Source organism: Acanthaster planci, linkage group LG12 (genome assembly GCF_054643075.1).
Source record: "Acanthaster planci isolate LZ-2023a linkage group LG12, COTS_SCS, whole genome shotgun sequence".
In the NCBI taxonomy this organism is placed as follows: Eukaryota; Metazoa; Echinodermata; class Asteroidea; order Valvatida; family Acanthasteridae; genus Acanthaster; species Acanthaster planci.
Genome location: NC_141788.1, coordinates 11,844,834 through 11,863,147, shown reverse-complemented (window position 1 = coordinate 11,863,147; position 18,314 = coordinate 11,844,834). Strand labels below are relative to the sequence as shown.

The window sequence follows — 18,314 nt, the reverse complement described above, 5'->3', positions numbered from 1 at the left end:
TGTCAAAAAACTGTCAGTGCCACCAATCACCTTATACCAGTGTTGTAGTCGAGACCTTTATGTCCGCGACCGAGGCCAAGGCATTCGAGACCGAGACCAAGACCGAGACCAGCTCTTTCAAGACTGAGACCAGAACTTCGAGACCGAGACTTTTGCAGTTGGAGACCGAGACCAAGATGACCGTGACCTTGCACAACATATGCAATATATAGGCCTACATGTAGTTCATTGATGGTAAACATGGTGGACAATTGGCATTAAAGAGCAAAATTAAGTGCAAATTTTACATGTAAAGCACACAACATATTCAATATTCCATGAAAGAGTTTTATTTGAACTCTGGGAAAAAACAGCACACAGTTATTTTGACCATGAAGGCATGGACTGCCAATGGTATAGAATTTTGTATAGAGTATACGGCATAATCGTACATTAAACATGTACATGTACAGAGTTGTTGTGTTCCATATGTAGAGCAAAATTAACGTGGGCGGGTCACGTCCAAATGTTTAAAAAGGCAAAACGTGGGGTCTGAGTTGCTCGGACTATGCCAAAAGGTGTGCAGGAGTTCAATTTATGAGTTATACTCTGTAATGATCAATGGACAGGTTAGAATGGTCACACATCGTGGGCAGTTCCCTATTAAAAGTACATGTACACATACACACAACTGACGTATGTGTACCAGTGAAATGAAAGAGGTACTGCACGCAAAGTACCAGTGCTCCGGGCTGAGAATATGCATTAGTCTCCATTCCAGCTTTGATTTCATTCTTTATCGTGAATACCATGTCGTACATGTTCCAAGCATACATGCGGAATTGCGTGCAGTTTGGAACTACATGTAGACTCATTCGGAGGTAGACTTGCACTGAAAGCAGCACTGCTATATACATATGTGTGCTGTATGTACTATATGATCCAGGTACGTGATTTTGACGCGGCCGAACGTGAATTGTTGACACACATTTCCTGCATTTCTGTCATGGTGTCGGCAGGTCTCGGGTGGGAGACCTGAGACCTTGGCATCCGAGACCGAGACCAAGACCGAGACCAGCCCTCCCGAGACCGAGACTCTTGTAGGCCGAGACCAAGACCGAGACCGAGACCTCAAAAAAAAGGTCTGGAGACGGTCTCAAGACCGAGACCAGGTCTCAAGACTTCCAACACTGCCTTATACACAAGATAAGAGTTTACAAGAGCAACATCAAGCAAAAATAAGAACACTTTCTTATACCACTTGATTGATTTTCTGACTGAACGGTGTGACGATGCCAGCTGGTTTGCAATGTCCACACCCTTCATCCCCTTGTTGTAGTCGAGTACACGCCTGTGTTTTTCCAAAGTGATGCCGTCGTGGTCCTGCTTTCCGGTGTCGGCCATCTTGGCTGTAGGCATCGTGGACAGCATACGGACATCTTTTTGGTCTTGCCAGACCAAGGCGAGCAAGCCCTGGTCGCAAGAGCGGTGAACAACACCACCTCTCTCGAGTTTCAAGGAGCACAAGTCCTTGGGCATGTCTTGACGATTGCTTCTCACTGTCCCGACGACATTCGTCTTCTGGTCGTATAGTTTCAGGTACAGTTCAGGGCTGCTGAACCAGTTGTCCAGGAAAATGGTGTACCCTTTGCCAAGAAGATCGGCATTCAAGTCAAGTATGATTTTCGTACTTGCCAGTCCAACAGTCTGGTCTTGACTGCTGTAAATCTTGAAGTTCCAGGTGTATCAAGCGGCAACACCCGTGCTCTGGCAGACTCGATACACCTTGATGCCAAACCTCGCACACTTCTTGGGGTTGTACTGCTTGAACTTTAGTCTCCCTTTGAATTTCCAAAGGGACTCGTCGGTAGTAATGCTCCTAGACGGAATACAGAATACAGAATTCTTGAACTTCTCGGTCAGTTCATCTATCACCGGGCGGAGCTTGTAGAGTCGATCGGTCGTTTCTGCATGGCTGTTATTGATGAAATGCAGATGGGACAGCAAGTCCATAAATCTGTCACGGGGCATGGTATTAGGGAAAAACAGTGTCTCAAGTATTGAGTCTCTCGTCCAGTAGGACTTCAAGTTGGGTTTCGGCATCAATCCCATGACAATGATCATGGACAGGAACACTGACATCTCGTCTGGTGTTGTGTCGAACCAGCTTCTCATGTGACTTGGACTTGCTGCTTGACCTTTCGGGTGTTCAGTGGCATAGCGGTTGGTCTTGTTTGCAATGTGCAACGTCAACTCTGGAGTGAAGAACTGCTCGAAGATTTCGACAGGAGTGCTGTTCTCGTCCAGTTCTTGCTTTTGAACACCCGCTGTGCCTTGAAAGCCATGTCGGCGGGGAAAGTTGTCATCAGCCGTCCATTGAATGGATGAAGTCTTGACCTTCTTCTTGGCCGGCCTTGCTAACGGTGGTGGTGGTGGTGGTGGTGGTCGCTGTCACTAGTTTCAGTTTCTGAACTACATGTATGTTCAGATTCCTACGTGAAATCTGAACCACTAGTCCCAGTCAGTTTCCTCTTCACTGGAAGACATCGTGTTACTCAACTGGAGGGCCGCGGAGCAGCCAGGAAAACACATACCGAGCGCTACATAAAACACTCCTTTTTGGACGAAACAAATACCCAATTATGCTGAACAATGGACCGTCTATATCCTGAGTGTGGGTGCTGGGGTGCTGTGCACGTGTTCAGGGCCCAGCAGAGCTGTTAACAATGGCTCGCACACCATGTCAATGACCTGTATTCATCACGTTCCGGGCCCACACAATGCACGTTGCATAAGCGCTGACAGCGGAGTCAGCGACGCTCCACGGAGATTACCCAGGGTATTCAAAGACAAAGGGGGTGTTCTAATGAATAAAATCCAGTTTACTGGGTATCTTGGGGTCGACCAACTCTCCTAGTTGCCCCAGATTTCCATTCAATGCAAAGCTCCCAGTAACTTCAGGTGTACAATAAATAAAAGTTGCAGGTGTGGTATGCGGCTACCGCACAGCTGTTCGTGTAGCAACTCGTAAGGTTTACACTAGGGTTTCAATCTTTACTCCAAACACTGTTCATTATTAGGTGCTGTCTGGAAGGCCAAAGTCCACAGTCCCACACCGGCCTGGCATTCGGGGTAATTTTAGGGATTTTTAGGAATTAGAGGAATTTTAGGAATAAAGGATTTGAATTGTAATTAACTGTGATCAAACCTTGATATTTGAACCCCCAAAGTTGACATGTAAATAAAACTCTGTATAATTGAGACAGTTACATTTGGACTCTTCCTGCCCGTCTTCCTTTGCCTTGGAGTCCTTAAACTAATAATTTAAGCAGACCTCCTTAACAGATGGCCTGCCACTACAGTACTACACTGTTTTTGTGTAAAGCTTGTCAACTTATGTTGATACTTGCATTTTTCAACATGTTCATTATCATAAGTAAAAATATCGGATCGGACATCGGCCAATGTTCCGATGAAAACATCGGACACTGGATCAGCTGTTAAAACCGACATTGGTTGAACCCTAACAATGACATAACTTATTACCTTCCCTTACTGCAGTTGGCACTTTTGAGGGAGAGATAGAGAGGAGACAAATTTCCAAAGGGGCCCAAATATATTCATTGGGTATTAGTGTTGGCTGTGCTAAAATTAATTCTTCAGCCTCGGAATATTTTTAGAGGCTCGATTTTCTTTCTAGCTTTAGAATGTTTCCTCACAATTTAATAAACTCAGAATAGTTTTTCTCAGAATATTTTCCAAAGACTCAAAATATTATATCTCGATCCCAGGAATAACTAAAAAAATTCTCCCGCCCTCAGAATATTTCCTCCTGCTCCACAATATTTTTCCTGCACCAGAACTTATTTTTCATCAGACTCTCAATACTGTTCACAAGTCTCAGAGCTGTCACTGGACTCAGAATACTTTCTCAAGATTCAGAATATTTCACCCCAGCACTCAAGAGTATTTTACAGAGGTCAATACAATGTACATGTATATTTTCTCCTCCCCTTTGTTTTCCCAGCTACATATATTTTTCCCGAACTTCAAAAAATGTTTCAACAGACTCCCAATATATTTCAGGACTCAGAAAATTTTTCCTGGAGTTAGGAATATTTTTCTCCTAGATTCAAAATATTGGATGCTGGACTCAATAATTGTAACTGGACTCAAATTATTCATGGGCCTGGGAATATTTTCCCACCCCACAATTATACCTGTTTTTAAATTATTTTCTCAGACTCAAGAAAAGTTTCACAAGACTGAATATTTTATCAAAATATCAGTACGCAGTGGGGCAGGAAAAAAACATGCGTGATGCAGGCTTGGACAAAACAATGTTCAGATGGGGAGGATTAATATTATTGGTGGATTGAATATCCAAAATGAAAATAATCAGTACGCGGTGGGGCAGAGAAAAATAAACCGTGCATGATCCAGGTTTAGAACGAGCAATGCTGAGATGGGCCTTGTCAATCAAAAGATGCAGCCACTAAAAAAAGGCAACTGGCTCCATTACCTGGCAGAAGTATACATTTTATACTTTCAGTCAATTGTCAATCTTTGTTTAAATAAAATGCTCCTCAGGGACTTTGTTTAAAATAGAGTATCATTGTTTAATCATTGATCCTCCGTCCAAATTGAAAATTTGCATTTTGGAAACAGTTTTGTAGTACACGTATCTCCTGCTCACAGCATACTGACCACATTTCACAGGAACTTGACTCTATTTGAGCTGAAGGCAGACTGAATAATTTTCAGATGTAGGAAAATGACTGTACTCAGACTGTGAAATTCAATCTAAACTTTCGAGCTGGGTTCCCTTCCCACTATCCCTTGCTTGGAACTTGGGACTCACTTCCACAGGACTCCTCTGTGGATAAAATTGACACTGGACATTGGCGTGCCACAGCGAACCTTGTATGAGAGAAGAATTTCCCTATTCATGCTGCTCATTAACATAACAATGCGAATGCACAATAGGGATATTTAATGAGCTGAAGACTGGTCTGGGCACCCTCTGCAGCGCGTGTAGAGGGTAGACAGGCGACTTGGAAAAATGCACTGTGGGGCGCCACGGCGGCTCGCTGTGCGCCGATTAAAATCTATCCGATATCATGTCTTACGTGGATGGGGGAGGCTTTAGTTGATGAGCCTTCACATTCTTGCAGGTACATCCAGGCCTACATGTGCATGCCGTATAATAACTGTTAGCTTCGTCATCATCCATGGTGATCGAAAGTCTTTTAAAAATCCCTCGATCGATGCTTTCACATGTATTTGTTTTTTATCTCACATATACATTAAACATGACGTCATATGACAGTGTAGTTCATTTTATTCTAAACACATCGCAATATATTTGATTTATCTTTTTGATATCATCGAGATCAACCATGTTCACACGTTTGCATGTATATGTACAGTACATTGTACATTGCATTGTACACAATTGGACCTATTCATGCGATCCACATACAACAAATTTCGGATACAATGAACAAAATTTCTACTTGGTCTTGCAGATTTTGTAATAGCAAGAGTTGACTGTACACAGAAATCCTTCATCCTTGAAATTTAAGTAATATTTTCAAAATTATTTGGTTGTTTACTCACCATTCTCCAGAAGTCTCCAAGTGTTTCTGGCAATGGCCCTTGTGTAGCAATATAAGCATTCTGCTTACGGTAGCCATCACAATAATTTGCATTGATGTAATCACTGCCTGGAAGGCCATCTACACGTGACAGGATGACCCGCGAGTGGTCGTATGCAATCACATTGGCATAGCGATTCTTCGGCTTGTTCACCTCTAGATTAGAATGGTCCCATGTGAACTGTTGACCTGGTTCAATGGACTAAAGGAAGTAATAATGTATAATGAAATATGCCTCTAATGGATTGCGAGAGAAGAACTTCAAGAGACTGTTCAGTAGCAATTGTTTGATATAAATGATTTTTTGCCACTATGTGAATCAAATGAACCCAAATCAGTGTTACACATGCTGCAAACTTATGCGTCATTGTGCAGGCTCTGATGCATAGCGAATCATGCCAAAGTTTCAGCATGGGTTCCATCAATATCAGGCTGGTCTACATATCTCATGAAACTGAAATAATCCAATCTGAATAAATGTGTGCATCTGCTCATCTTGGGGAGTAAAAATGTGACAAGTAAAACACAATCAAATACAAATGTAACTTACCTCATATTCCTGGGAGAAGAGGAGGTTTTCATTGCTCTTAAGATGCTCAATGTGGTCACTCAATTCCATGACAGGGATAGGAGGATGAGACATCATAGCTTCATTGCCAAATGCAAAATTACATATGTCAGAAACTAATGTAAATAAAGAACTAATTACTGCAGGAGTTACAAGGAACTTTACAGGAACAATTCTAAGACGAGTTCTAAGAATTTACTTACATTACCTTTTGAAAGCATTCTAAAAGTTACCTTCACAACAAGCATAACTTCTACAACTTGAACATGGAACCAGACTTTCATGTTTATTTGCTGGATTTGAAATTTTCAATGTAGTGCTTACCAGGAGTTTGATAGTTCATTCTTCTCATCTCCACTGGGTCAGATGGGTTGGATGTCTTCACTTCCTTGCGCTTTGGTCTACGCACACTGGGGTCACTTCTCCTGTAAATGGAAGCATTAACCCCGTCAGTGCGAACCACGTCAAACTTCAAGATACATACAATTAACTGAACAGAAACCCAAGTGGAAATTCAAATTCCATGCAAAACAGACCTCTTGAATTTCAGCAAGACAACGATGACAATGATGACTACAAGAACGAGGACACCGACGACTGCTCCAATAATGGCAGCCAAAGGACTACCACTAGTTTCTTTATCTTTTTCTGGTGGGTTATTGCTGTTTGGCAGAGTTTCCCCACTAACTGTTACACTCTGTTTCTTGGCTTGCACTGGATGGATATAATCACTGGAAGTAACCAGTAACTCCTGCAAAGAATATAAAAAATGCTTTCATGACTGGCTTGTTGTGTGAAACAATGTGACAAAGACATAAATGGTCTTTTACACTTATGTTTGCTAGGCAAATTTTTCTTATTGGCTCATTAGCGGCAGTAGTAACACATAATGGAATTCTTATTGACAAATTAACAAAATGCATTTTTGCACATGTAATATACATGTATATGCTATAGTTTTATTATATTTGGAATTTACAAACTTCCTTTTTATGAACCAAACTTTCTACTCCGGTACTTTTCATGAATTTCAAAACAGCAATAAAGAAAGTATGTCCTAATTCCAGTTCTCTGACCATCACAGAATCACCATTCACGATTTCATGTTGGCTTATCAAAACTTTTAAAAGTTAATGTCCCTCTGTACAAGGAAACAGAGCATGCTACCATCCTTTATGTCTCACCTCAAAAATGATACTAGCAATTTGATCTCATGTGTTTTGGAGTAATGAGTGGGTGCATGAAAAGCAATTTGTTTTCACAGGATTCAAACAAATGAAATTTATTTGCAGTTTGTTGGTCACTCTACCTCTAAAACCTCAATTTTCAAAATTTATTGTACGTTTTACTGTGGATACCAGTTTAATGATCATATTACTGCAAAATATAGGAACTGGAACAACCAAAGTGCTTCAACATGAACATATGAAAATGAATTTGAAATTTACAATTTAGGCAGGAAACCCAATAACATAACATTACTCAAAGTCTCACACAACTGAAAGAGGCAATTTGCAAATTAAGTTTGAAACAAAATCTCAAACAAACTGAGTTATCTGACTGCACATAACTTTAGGGAGCTTGTCCAAAAGGTCACCACAGTTTAACTGCACACGGTCACCGCAGTTAAGCCCTGTTGCTAGGAACTGCAGCGACCACGTTGAAGTTCACTCATGCCAAGAACATTTAATGAGGCAACCCCGAGATGAACGCAATTGTTATGCTGATTGTGTCTTGAATTGTGCATACATGCCACGACGACCGCGGTCAACCCAAACATTCTATGCGTGGCAGATGCTCAGGCAGATGCTCAGTGTACACATGTACATGCACATGTTCATGTATATCTACTCGGAATCTACTCAGAATGTAGGCGCTGCATTTGCAGTTCAAAGCCTCAGGGACATAACGCAGTGAATTCTTCTCAGAAAGTCACAAAAAGCAGACTGTATATGCTACAAAGGTGATCCGCGCAATGCCCGAAAATATACATTTTATTCAGCACAACGTCGAATCACACACGGAGAGCGCTATCCAGTATTTCAACATGTGCGCAGGTGTTCATGTAGGCTAGAGGTACATGTACTGTACATGTACAGGTACAGCATCGTTCACACGCATGTGTACACCCAGACTCGTGCAAGGATAACAATGTGACTTTTTGTCACTTTGTGAAAATAGAGAAACACAGAGGCTAAGCTTTTTGTTAGTTGTTTGTCAGTTACTACAAAATTAAACAACATTTCGCTTTGAAACTAATTTGTTCTTTAGATCAAAGGAAGTAAAATGGTAGGAAAAACTCCAGATTAAAAAATTTTCAATTCTCTGCCGGCGGGTTTTTGTCACTTCGTGAAAACACCGCCGAATTAATCAAATACATTGTGATGTGTTTAGAACACTAAAATTCATTGTCATATGAAAAATGTTAAAAGTATTGATCCAGGGATTTTAAAGGGCTTCCAATCGCCATGCACGACAAATAAACAGCACGCACATATACGCCTGGGTGTACCTGCAAGAATGTAAAGACTCATCAACTGAAGCCTCCATCTGTGTAAGTAGTCTTCCAAACACAAATTATGTCATGGAGAGACACTTTTATTTTATCTTCCATCTGTCTTATGATTTGACACCAGCTACGATTTATTGATAGTCAAAGTTCATTCGCCCACCACGTGGCATACGAGATGGTCGCTGAAGAAGCACAATGTCATGAAGGAATACATGTATTGCGATTGGATAGATGTCTTGCAAGATGTACGTCATGAAAACGCACAGTCTCATTGGTGGGTACGCTAGATCTTTTGCAGCAATATAAATAATTCAGTGTAGGACAATTAGTTGGACTCTTTGAGATGTGAGAGTAGTCAAGCGAACTTGTTTGACCGTATTTGATCAGAATTGGGAAGGGAAATTTTGTTTTGACGTTTTTGCAATCAACGTAAAAAATCACTGATCTTTTAACCATGCTTTACGTTTGTCATGACTACAGGAAACTGGCAAATGATGTCCGTGTATCGCATTGTAAGAGTGCGTGATGCATCTGGAGGGGCGGGTGATTAGCCTCTTGCTGCGTCTGGAAATTTTGTGGGAACACCCTTGTTTCGAATATGAGCAGTACATACATGAACACAGAAAACACAAATATACACATGAGATCACTTTGTGTGAATGAACCTGCAGAAACATTTGTGATGGCAGTGGTTTTTTCTGACTTGCAACTGTAGAGCTGCAGTCGTATTTGATGTAAATGTAGTGGAATGTTCACGACCCTTTTTGGCAGGAATTGTACACTGACTGACTGCCGCATTTCCCTCACACCTTCTTTGCCAACACGTACGCAAAATTTTGAAGTCGAACTCACTTATCTCAGGCAAAATATCGCTACAAACTTTTCATGACGTCGTATTCGCTTCTTTTCATGTTCACCTAAAGGCCAGCCTTTTCACTTTTATGGGCGTATATTAAATTTGCTCTTTCCTCTTGCCCTTCACCAAAAACGTACCCAATGGCCAATTGACCATGTAGGTGTACATCTATTAATAAAGAAACATACGAGACAAATATACCCGCTTTATTCACCACTTGAACATGTACATATTCTATAGACTGTTAAGTCTAAAGAGTCACTTTTAGCGCTTCTCAAAGTAGCTCCGGGATGATGACCTGGAGGTTGCTGGCACAGTCGGAAAAAAAAAGACACATGGGGGCTATATACGATCATAAACTTGGGGATAATTTGAATTTTACCCAAAAACATAGTAACAAGAGACACAAAAATCTAAAGCAGAAAACGGGTTTGCTGTCATTAAGCATTTGGGGGAAAAAATGCTTCTTTGAGAGGCTAAGATGTGCAAGATTTCTGAAATGCATGCTCAGTATTTGTTTTCAGATTGAAAGACTTCATTCTGAACTTAACCTACCCCTTTTACTAGAAAACTTGCGCAAAAATGACCAATAATAGAGGGATCCCAATACAATACTTTTAACATCGATCTGCACACTTCCGCGTTTAAAAACGAGACTGTATGTGTCAGCTTCAATTCTTAATACGATCAGACGATTGAAAGTAAGAAGTCAAAGACACAAAATACATAAAGGTTTGTTAAATGCAGACTTCAGGCTGCAAATTTTTGTGGAAGAGTCTTTTCAGGATGACTGGACATGTAAAATCAAAAGAAAAAATAACGACAATTTACCGCAAAGTAACGTACCTGCGATGGTCGTGTATCTTGTGCAGTGGGCGTGGTTTAAACTGAAGTGGCATCCCACTTATGAACCGGACACTGCATGTACTGTGTGGACTCCACGTTCAACGCACGGAGCCACAGTTTTGATGCAGACGGCGCTAATGTGAAATCCCTCTATTATCATATTTTCTTTGACAAAAAAGAATTCTAGTTACCTCTTGTGTATTTACGTATTTACAGGGCTCGGCCTTCGTGGTCGCCCGCTCAGCAAATGCAAATGAAAACTCGGGCCGACAACCCTAAAATCTTTTATCAGTAGTCCAGCCAGTGAGTTAAAAATGTCGTACCCAGACATTCCAAGAACCCTGTGGCCTTTTTCTTTCCATCGAATAAACAGTATCTTGACCGCAGGACAGGTAGACATTCCCCTGGTCCAGTGCTAGCGCACAATGGGTTGACTGGACGAAATAAACAATAGCCGCACCGGCTGTACTAAGTAGGCATGTACCATTTTCGTTGTGGAGTTGACCTGTACTTCATTTTTTTCGTGCTGAAGTATAGATAATTAACACGGCTGGCCAGTGCGGAGTCATTGTAATTGTACATGTACAGTATGTGCATCCAGTACAGCTGCGTGTACATGGGCCTTCTTATCTTGCTATCATATTTAAATTATTTTTTAATCAATGTTGACCGTGATGTGGCGATTTCTTCCCAGTGTCTCAGACCCGAGCGCTGGCTCATGCAAGAAAATGAAACGAGAGCGAGACCAAGAAAATGAAAAAGCAAGCATCGGCAGTCATACAGAAAAGAGTGGGAAGTTGAGTTCAAGTGGCTAGTCTTTGACAAAGAGGAAGGGCTGATGTTCAGCAAGACATGCCGAAACACAAAAGTAACAGCGAGTAGCAGGAAAAAACAAAATGTTTTCCACAAGGTCAGCGATACTTTCAAGATGGAATCGATCAAAGCACACCAAACAAATGAAAATCACCGTCTTGCGGAAGCCAGACAAAAATGCAAGAAAAGCAGCCCCGGGCACCAGTCCAGCGGGAATCATGGTGAAGGAAATGAATGTCGCGGCAGTCGATCGCTTCAAACATTTTTTTCGAAATGCACATGCCCTGGCCCTTCACTGCTGACCTTATACCAAGTACCAATGGTTAGCCGAATTGGATTCCGACAAAGGAGTAGACATCGGTTCTGTGTACCACACCAACAAGTCAGTGTGAATATTCGTGCATTACATTGCAGAGGTATGTTTTATTATCATTTCCTATCATTTAATTTTATTTAGGTCGGATACAATTTTGACGGCTTTGCCACATAATAAACAATCAGCAGGGCTAGTCGTTCATGTACATGTAGGCCAACACGTTCAGTCACTCGCATGCTGCAAATAACTGTAACGCACACAAGAAAGTACACGTACTGTACAACAGGCCGAGCACGTGTAGTAAGTGCAAACAATACATGTACCGTATGTGAGTGCAAAACTGCATGGAGCGCATTGGCACAGCCACGTTATACATGACATTGTACTTAGGCTGTCCTGCCGCCGAAAAAAAAAAAGGAAAGCCACTCTTGATCATGTGCACTGACAACATAATGGAGTTCTAACCTCTGAAAGTGAGTCAGTAGCACCACATGCAGTTACATGAACGTAGTGAAGTTTAATAGTGAACATTACGCATGATCGAGTCTTGGTGATTTTTACCTGAAGCTTGGTTATGATTGTCTTGGCTTCCTTATGTAGATACAGCCTTGCTCTACAATCTCATTGAATGATAATGAATTAGACAAAAATTCCATAATGTTCCGCCATGGAACTTAAAAATTTTTTTGAAGAATTTCTAAAATTGTCAGGCTTACCTTACTCAGTAGTCACTAAGGAAGAGTTGAGAAGCACAAGAAAGTAAATTATTTATGTTGAAAGAGTAAATTTTCAATAGATTTCAAGTGACGTAGAGACTTAGCAGAACTTGTGCATGTTTCATGGCATATCACACTTAAGTCTGCCAGTTCCAACTTCCATGTAGTGAGTGGCAGAACATTGTGGAAGTTCCGTGAATTATGTTACTTTTGTGTACCATCTAATGTCTGTGTACCTGTATGTATGCCGTTATGTTAATATTTCCTCGTTTTCCATTTAATGTTTTTAACAGGTTGAATGTCTGGCACTAAAGCACGATATTGAGAAGACAAATTTCATCTCGTTAATCGCAGATGGTATCACTGCTTTGTCCATCACTGAGGCAGACATACTGTTTGTTCCGTACACAGTTGATGGAACAGTGAACACTCGTTTTGTTGGTGTGTGAACAGTGAGCAAAGCTGATGCACCATCCATTACCAATGCTATAGTCAATGGACTTCAGAAACACCTGCAAATCGATGAGAAATTCTTGAGAAAGAACTAGTTGGTTTTGGGTCTGATGGTGCTGCAGTCATGACTGGATGCAATAATGGAGTTACAACCCAGCTGAAGAGATACAGTCCCGTCATTCAAGCAGTTAACTGTACAGCTCATAGGCTGAAACTTGCCTTCAAAGATGCGCTGAAACCAGTTGCACTGTACACCACACTGCATAATTTGCTGCTTAATCTGTACTTATTCTATAGGGACAGCGGTAAAAACAAAAGTGGGCTAAAGCTAGCTGCAGAGGCTATGCAGGAGACAGCTGCCAATCCCATAAGAGCAGGTGGAACCAGATGGCTTCCTCATCTTCAGAGAGCCCTGCAAAAGATGCTGAAGGGATACATGTCTCTTGTGACTCACCTGAGACGGGTACATGTAATTTACATTTTGAAAGCTACGCTACATGAAATAAAATTATTTAACTTTCCTGGGAAAAATTTAAATTTTATACCCTTCTAGGATGAAGCTGAACCCGGGATGTCAGTTGATGCAAAGGGAAAAGCTTAACACTATGGCAAGTTGCTGCATCGTCAGGACTTATTGAAGTTTTCTCACTTCATGGTTGATGTTGTGACTGTTCTGTGCAAGATTTCACTAACTGCCCAAAGGGTTGATGCTACTGTGGCAGATGTACAGTAGCTGCCTCAATCGATGCTGCTGTTGAGACACTTTAGAAATACAGGAGAAGGTAACATCTGAAATATTTATCTATAAAGCACTTAATTAATTTGTAGGAAATATTTATTTATTAATTATTTCTTTTCATTTCCATTTTTTGTTCAGAATGACAACACTAAACTTGCTGAGTCTTGGAGATGAAACCCTTTTCAAGGATGAAGCCATGACTGGAAGCAGTGACATCAGCTCGGCAATCGCAAATGTGTTGGATGCTATTGTCAGCGGCCTTGAGGGCAGATTTAAGGACATGAAAGATGGTGTGCTGTCAAGCTTCAAGATTGCAAGTTTTGGCCTGTGGAGGCATCATCAAGTGACAGTGAATACTGAACCTCGGTAGAGTGTCGCTTATTTATAATCATATTTGCATTTTCAAATTAAAATTCATTCATTACTTTAAATTTGGGCAGTTCCACGGAAACATCAACCTCTGGGCCAAAATTTCAAACTGGTCCAAATGTGACAAATTATATATCATTTTGAAGCTAATGGTGTATACTTTCATGAAATATACTTCATTTCTAACAACATTCAAGAATTTGGCTTTTATATGATACTGAAAATTTGGTTTTAAATACTGAGAAATTAGGGAAAATATTTCCCCTCTGAAAGATTTTCCGTTTTTTAGCCTCATAATTGTTTTTGTTCCAGTTTTGTTACAGTTTGAAGAGTGCCCCAATAAGTAAACAATGACAGAAATGAATTTTCATTTTCCTTTTGAATTTTATGTAATGTCTTATTTTATAACACTTGACATAGTTTTTTTATCCCCTCAGTGCACCCTTGAGCAAAAGACTGCCAAATTTACAACACAAAGCGCAATGAGTTCCTTCTTTCTAGATATCAGCTTAACTCCCTAAATTATTTTTTCAAATACTCAAAAATTGTGGAATCAGATGTGTACGTCTGACACCTTGTACGTTCGACACTGTCAGAACCATGCATTGCTGACAATGCAATGCTTTTACACTGTACAGAAACCACTACCACCTCATTTGCATACATGGAAATGAGGCCCCAACATTTTGTACAAGTACCAAATAGGCGTCACTGTTTTTTTTACTAATTTGCATAAATTTGACTATTTGGATATACAAATCCTAATACGGTTATAATTAGGCACCAAAGCCATTCCACATGTGTCATGTGTAGACAAACGTGCTTTGCATGTATTCAGAAGTACATGTAAGTCATGTCAAAATGAGCTTTGATGAAGTAAGTCATGTCAGTGTGAGGTTTGATGAAGACAAGTTCTAGGTGTTGTGTACATGTACATGTAATCCACATCAAGAAAGAAGAATTGTCAAAGACTAAATAAAGGTGTGCTCTTTTATACCTTTGTTCAAGGTACATGTAAAATCAATTGGCTTCACTTTGTGTTGCTTGAGGATTTAAAGGGGGTGTTCCACTTGTATATTCTTTCCATGGCATATACACGTACAGTATCTATCATGAAACATACAATGTAAGACTGCAGTTTTAAAAGCATTATGCCCTTAGTCTTAAATTTCAGTGAAAAGGATAATCTCTGTTTCATTGAATGCCCCATCATCCAATTCCTTTCTAGTTGCTATTGATGATTTTTGTATGGCTTGACATTTTCTTTTGGTTTGGAAAGTTTACTAAAACCTTCATGAAGGTAGAAAAATGAGACAAGCTTGGGTTTGAACTGATTACCTTCTATTCTGAAAAGTCAGTTCGGACGTGTATGACACCAACAAATGTACGTCCGACACCAATATAATAAATGCTTTATCTTTATCTGAAAGTCACAACAAGAAAAAAATGTGTCTTGCCTTGAAGTTTAGTAACAATAAACTGCCTCATTAAATGTTCTTTACGTGAGTGAACTTCTACGCGGTCGCTGCAGTTCCTAGCAACAAAGCTTAACACGGTGACCGCATGCGGTTAAACTGCGGCGACGTTTTGGACAAGCCCCCTTACAGATCATGAGCATGATAAAAATGGAGTTTTCAATTTGTTAATGCCCAGTGTTGGAATTGATTCGGATGATAAGTGATCATAATTATGCCTTAAAAGAGTAAGCCTGCTGTTTTAAAGAATGCAAAAAATATTTAAATGCTGCTCTTTGTTAGCTGGCAAACTTTTGTCAGGAAAAACCTTACCCATGTTCTATACAATCTCTACTTGTACTATTTGGATAATTAAATACTTCTTGCCCTCATTACTGTCCTTCCTGTAAACCCTAACCTATTTTTTAACCTATAGATTCTCAATTACATTTAAGACCTTCTGAAAATATCTGAAAAATTTTCAACCCCAAATACATGTAAGCGTGTCATATCAATGAATTCATATCAGGAGTCAAGTGTTAAATCACATGCACAGTCGCATTGACATCATAATGTCTATTTTGATTGTTCATCAGTCTTTCCGTAAACTGCGTACCACATATTTCACTTGAATGAAATCTTGTGATTTCTGAGATGTTCCGGCGACTAATACTTCATCAAATAGGACCAAATTCTATTCTATCCTACTTTTAAATTTTTCTTGTAGAAAGTGTGATTATGGCAGTGGCAAACAAGAAACTAAGGAGATGTACAGTTTCCTCTGTCACTAGTGGAAACACTGGCAGTGTGTAAGAAGAGTTTTAGTTTCAGTTTCTTTCAAATTTCTTCTATCTCAAGTTTCGCATAGCAATGTGCTTAGCATTGAGCCTCTTTGATACGGTAATATTTCACAATATTTTGATATGATGTTGGTATCAGATATTGTATCGTTCATAAAAACTCGTATCAGGATATCGTGTAAATCGATATGCCGAAAAGTATCGTGAAAAACGATGTACTGTACGTGCACACAGAGAAGTCAATGCACCGCATTAGTCGAATTAGTCTGGTTCCTTGAACAACTACCCTTCCGACTTATGGACTTGTGGCCGGGAATCAGTCTACTTTTGAACATTCAGGCGGTGCAGAAATAGAGGGCGCTGTTTTAAAAATTTTGAGAAAAAAATGGAAAAACAACATTGATGGGCAGGTTCAAAATCAACGCGAGCACTGACCAGAGACCGACTTTTTAAAGTTTTTTATTTACACTTATTTCTTGGGACTGAATCTCAACAATGTGAATTTGGAGTGAATATCTAATTTGCAATGAATTTACCGTGAAACTTGTTTTCATGGCGATGTCTGGGCAGATTATCTGTTGAAATCACCATGAAATAATCCCCTGCCTGACCCGGTGAGGACACGCTGGGCTTCAGTAAAAACACCGTGAAAACACAGTGAGGCCTCCCGAGATGCCCAGCTCATTAACTTTGCGGTTGCCTTAATCTGTTGATCAGTTCCCAGGTTTTATGGGCCTAATCCCTCATAAAAGGTGTACGCTTGCCTGTCAATCTTAATTGCATGGCTAAGTGGACATTTCAATGAGTCCAAAGTTTCTTAAGAAGTGGATACTCATTAAACTCAGATGAGTTAGATCCAGGCAAGAGCTACGGCAGCACTGTATCATCTTGGGCGTAAGGCTGCTAAAGGTTTTCATGAAATTTTGGCACATCCAAAATAACCGCGTCAAACAGCCGAAATATGCTTAGAAAGTTCCTGGAAAATGGTATTAAAATATAAACCTCAGTTTTGTCCACTCAGTGGCACTTGCCTGTTGCAGCTCGGTATGGGCAATATAATACCCCCCAGGTTACGAAACAACATGAATGACATTGCATGAGATACGGCCGCTCGCTCACACAACCTTTTGACCACATTTCCCTTCACTGTTTTAATCACCTACAGTAACGGCATAGTATACTGGTACTCATCACTGGAAATGTACCAATAACATACCCAGAACCAGTTAAAAGCCAACTACTGGATGAATCATGCAGCTGATTGCGCTAAAGACAGGATCATGTGATCACAAGGGCGGAAGAACCATGTGGTGTAAAACCTGTTATGCAGCATAGTTAGAAATGATCCAAAAAATCAAATTCTTAAATTACCAATAAATCTGTGAGTCCAAAAATGAAACTTGTGCCCATTCTTGTGAATTTTGTAAGATAGATTTTCAGGTGCCCTGCTTGTGTTTGTGTAGGCACACTACCACAGTACATGTACGTGTCATTCAAGCACGCGTTTGTCTGTACATGCACTTATACTTTTATAGTCCCAGCAGTTCACGCCTGTGCATTCCTTCTCCGCGCCAGTGCATTCGTTTTGCTTTTCGTGTCTTTGATTAAATTTTGATTGAAAGGCCCCTATCTTTGGTCTGCAGTGGCCTAAGGGGGTGAAGGGAACAGGAAACTTTCCACGTACGTTGCGTTGTTTTCCCCAAAGTTTTCTCAAACAGCTTACAGCTGTGATTTGGACATCACGCACAGCACACAAACTGCATCTACACATACCTCGACATTCTGACTGCTACTGCATGCCCATTCATGGACAGTCTAATCGCTGATTTTCCCAATAACCATGTGACCACAGAAAGTGACATGTCATTAGAAAACCCAACTAAAAATATATCCAATACATCACGCCAAACGCAATGGGCAAAAAGACTGGATTTGCTAAACGAAGACACACTTACAATTTAAGCAGCTGATTTTATTTAATGGTAGAAAGAGAAATTTAGGTAACAAAATACTACATGTAGTATCTCTGTGTTAATTATTGTGTCCAAAACTACACCACGAGATTAAATAAAAAGTGCAAAAATAATCACCCCATGAAAGCCACGCAGGAGCGGCTAACCATGGTGAGCATGTGCTCGTGATCGCACTGCATGGATATAGTGTGGGTGTCTGCACTCTGTGTGATCGCAAAAACATCTATTGGTGGGCCAGGCCAGCCGGCCGGCCAGTCGCAGCG

The 18,314-nt window shown here is 40.5% G+C and overlaps 1 protein-coding gene across 1 annotated transcript in view; it reads right to left on the bottom strand.

Moving 5' to 3' along the window:
• Positions 1–18,314, bottom strand: part of LOC110980159 (receptor-type tyrosine-protein phosphatase F-like) — a 213,498-nt gene that overhangs the window by 55,249 nt on the left and 139,935 nt on the right. Inside the window, exons 21-24 of the mRNA XM_022236540.2 lie at positions 6,741–6,955; positions 6,529–6,629; positions 6,187–6,284; positions 5,599–5,838 (exon numbers count right to left, since the gene is read on the bottom strand). Coding sequence (XP_022092232.1) covers positions 5,599–5,838; positions 6,187–6,284; positions 6,529–6,629; positions 6,741–6,955 — 654 coding nt within the window. The remainder of the gene's footprint in view (positions 1–5,598; positions 5,839–6,186; positions 6,285–6,528; positions 6,630–6,740; positions 6,956–18,314) is intronic.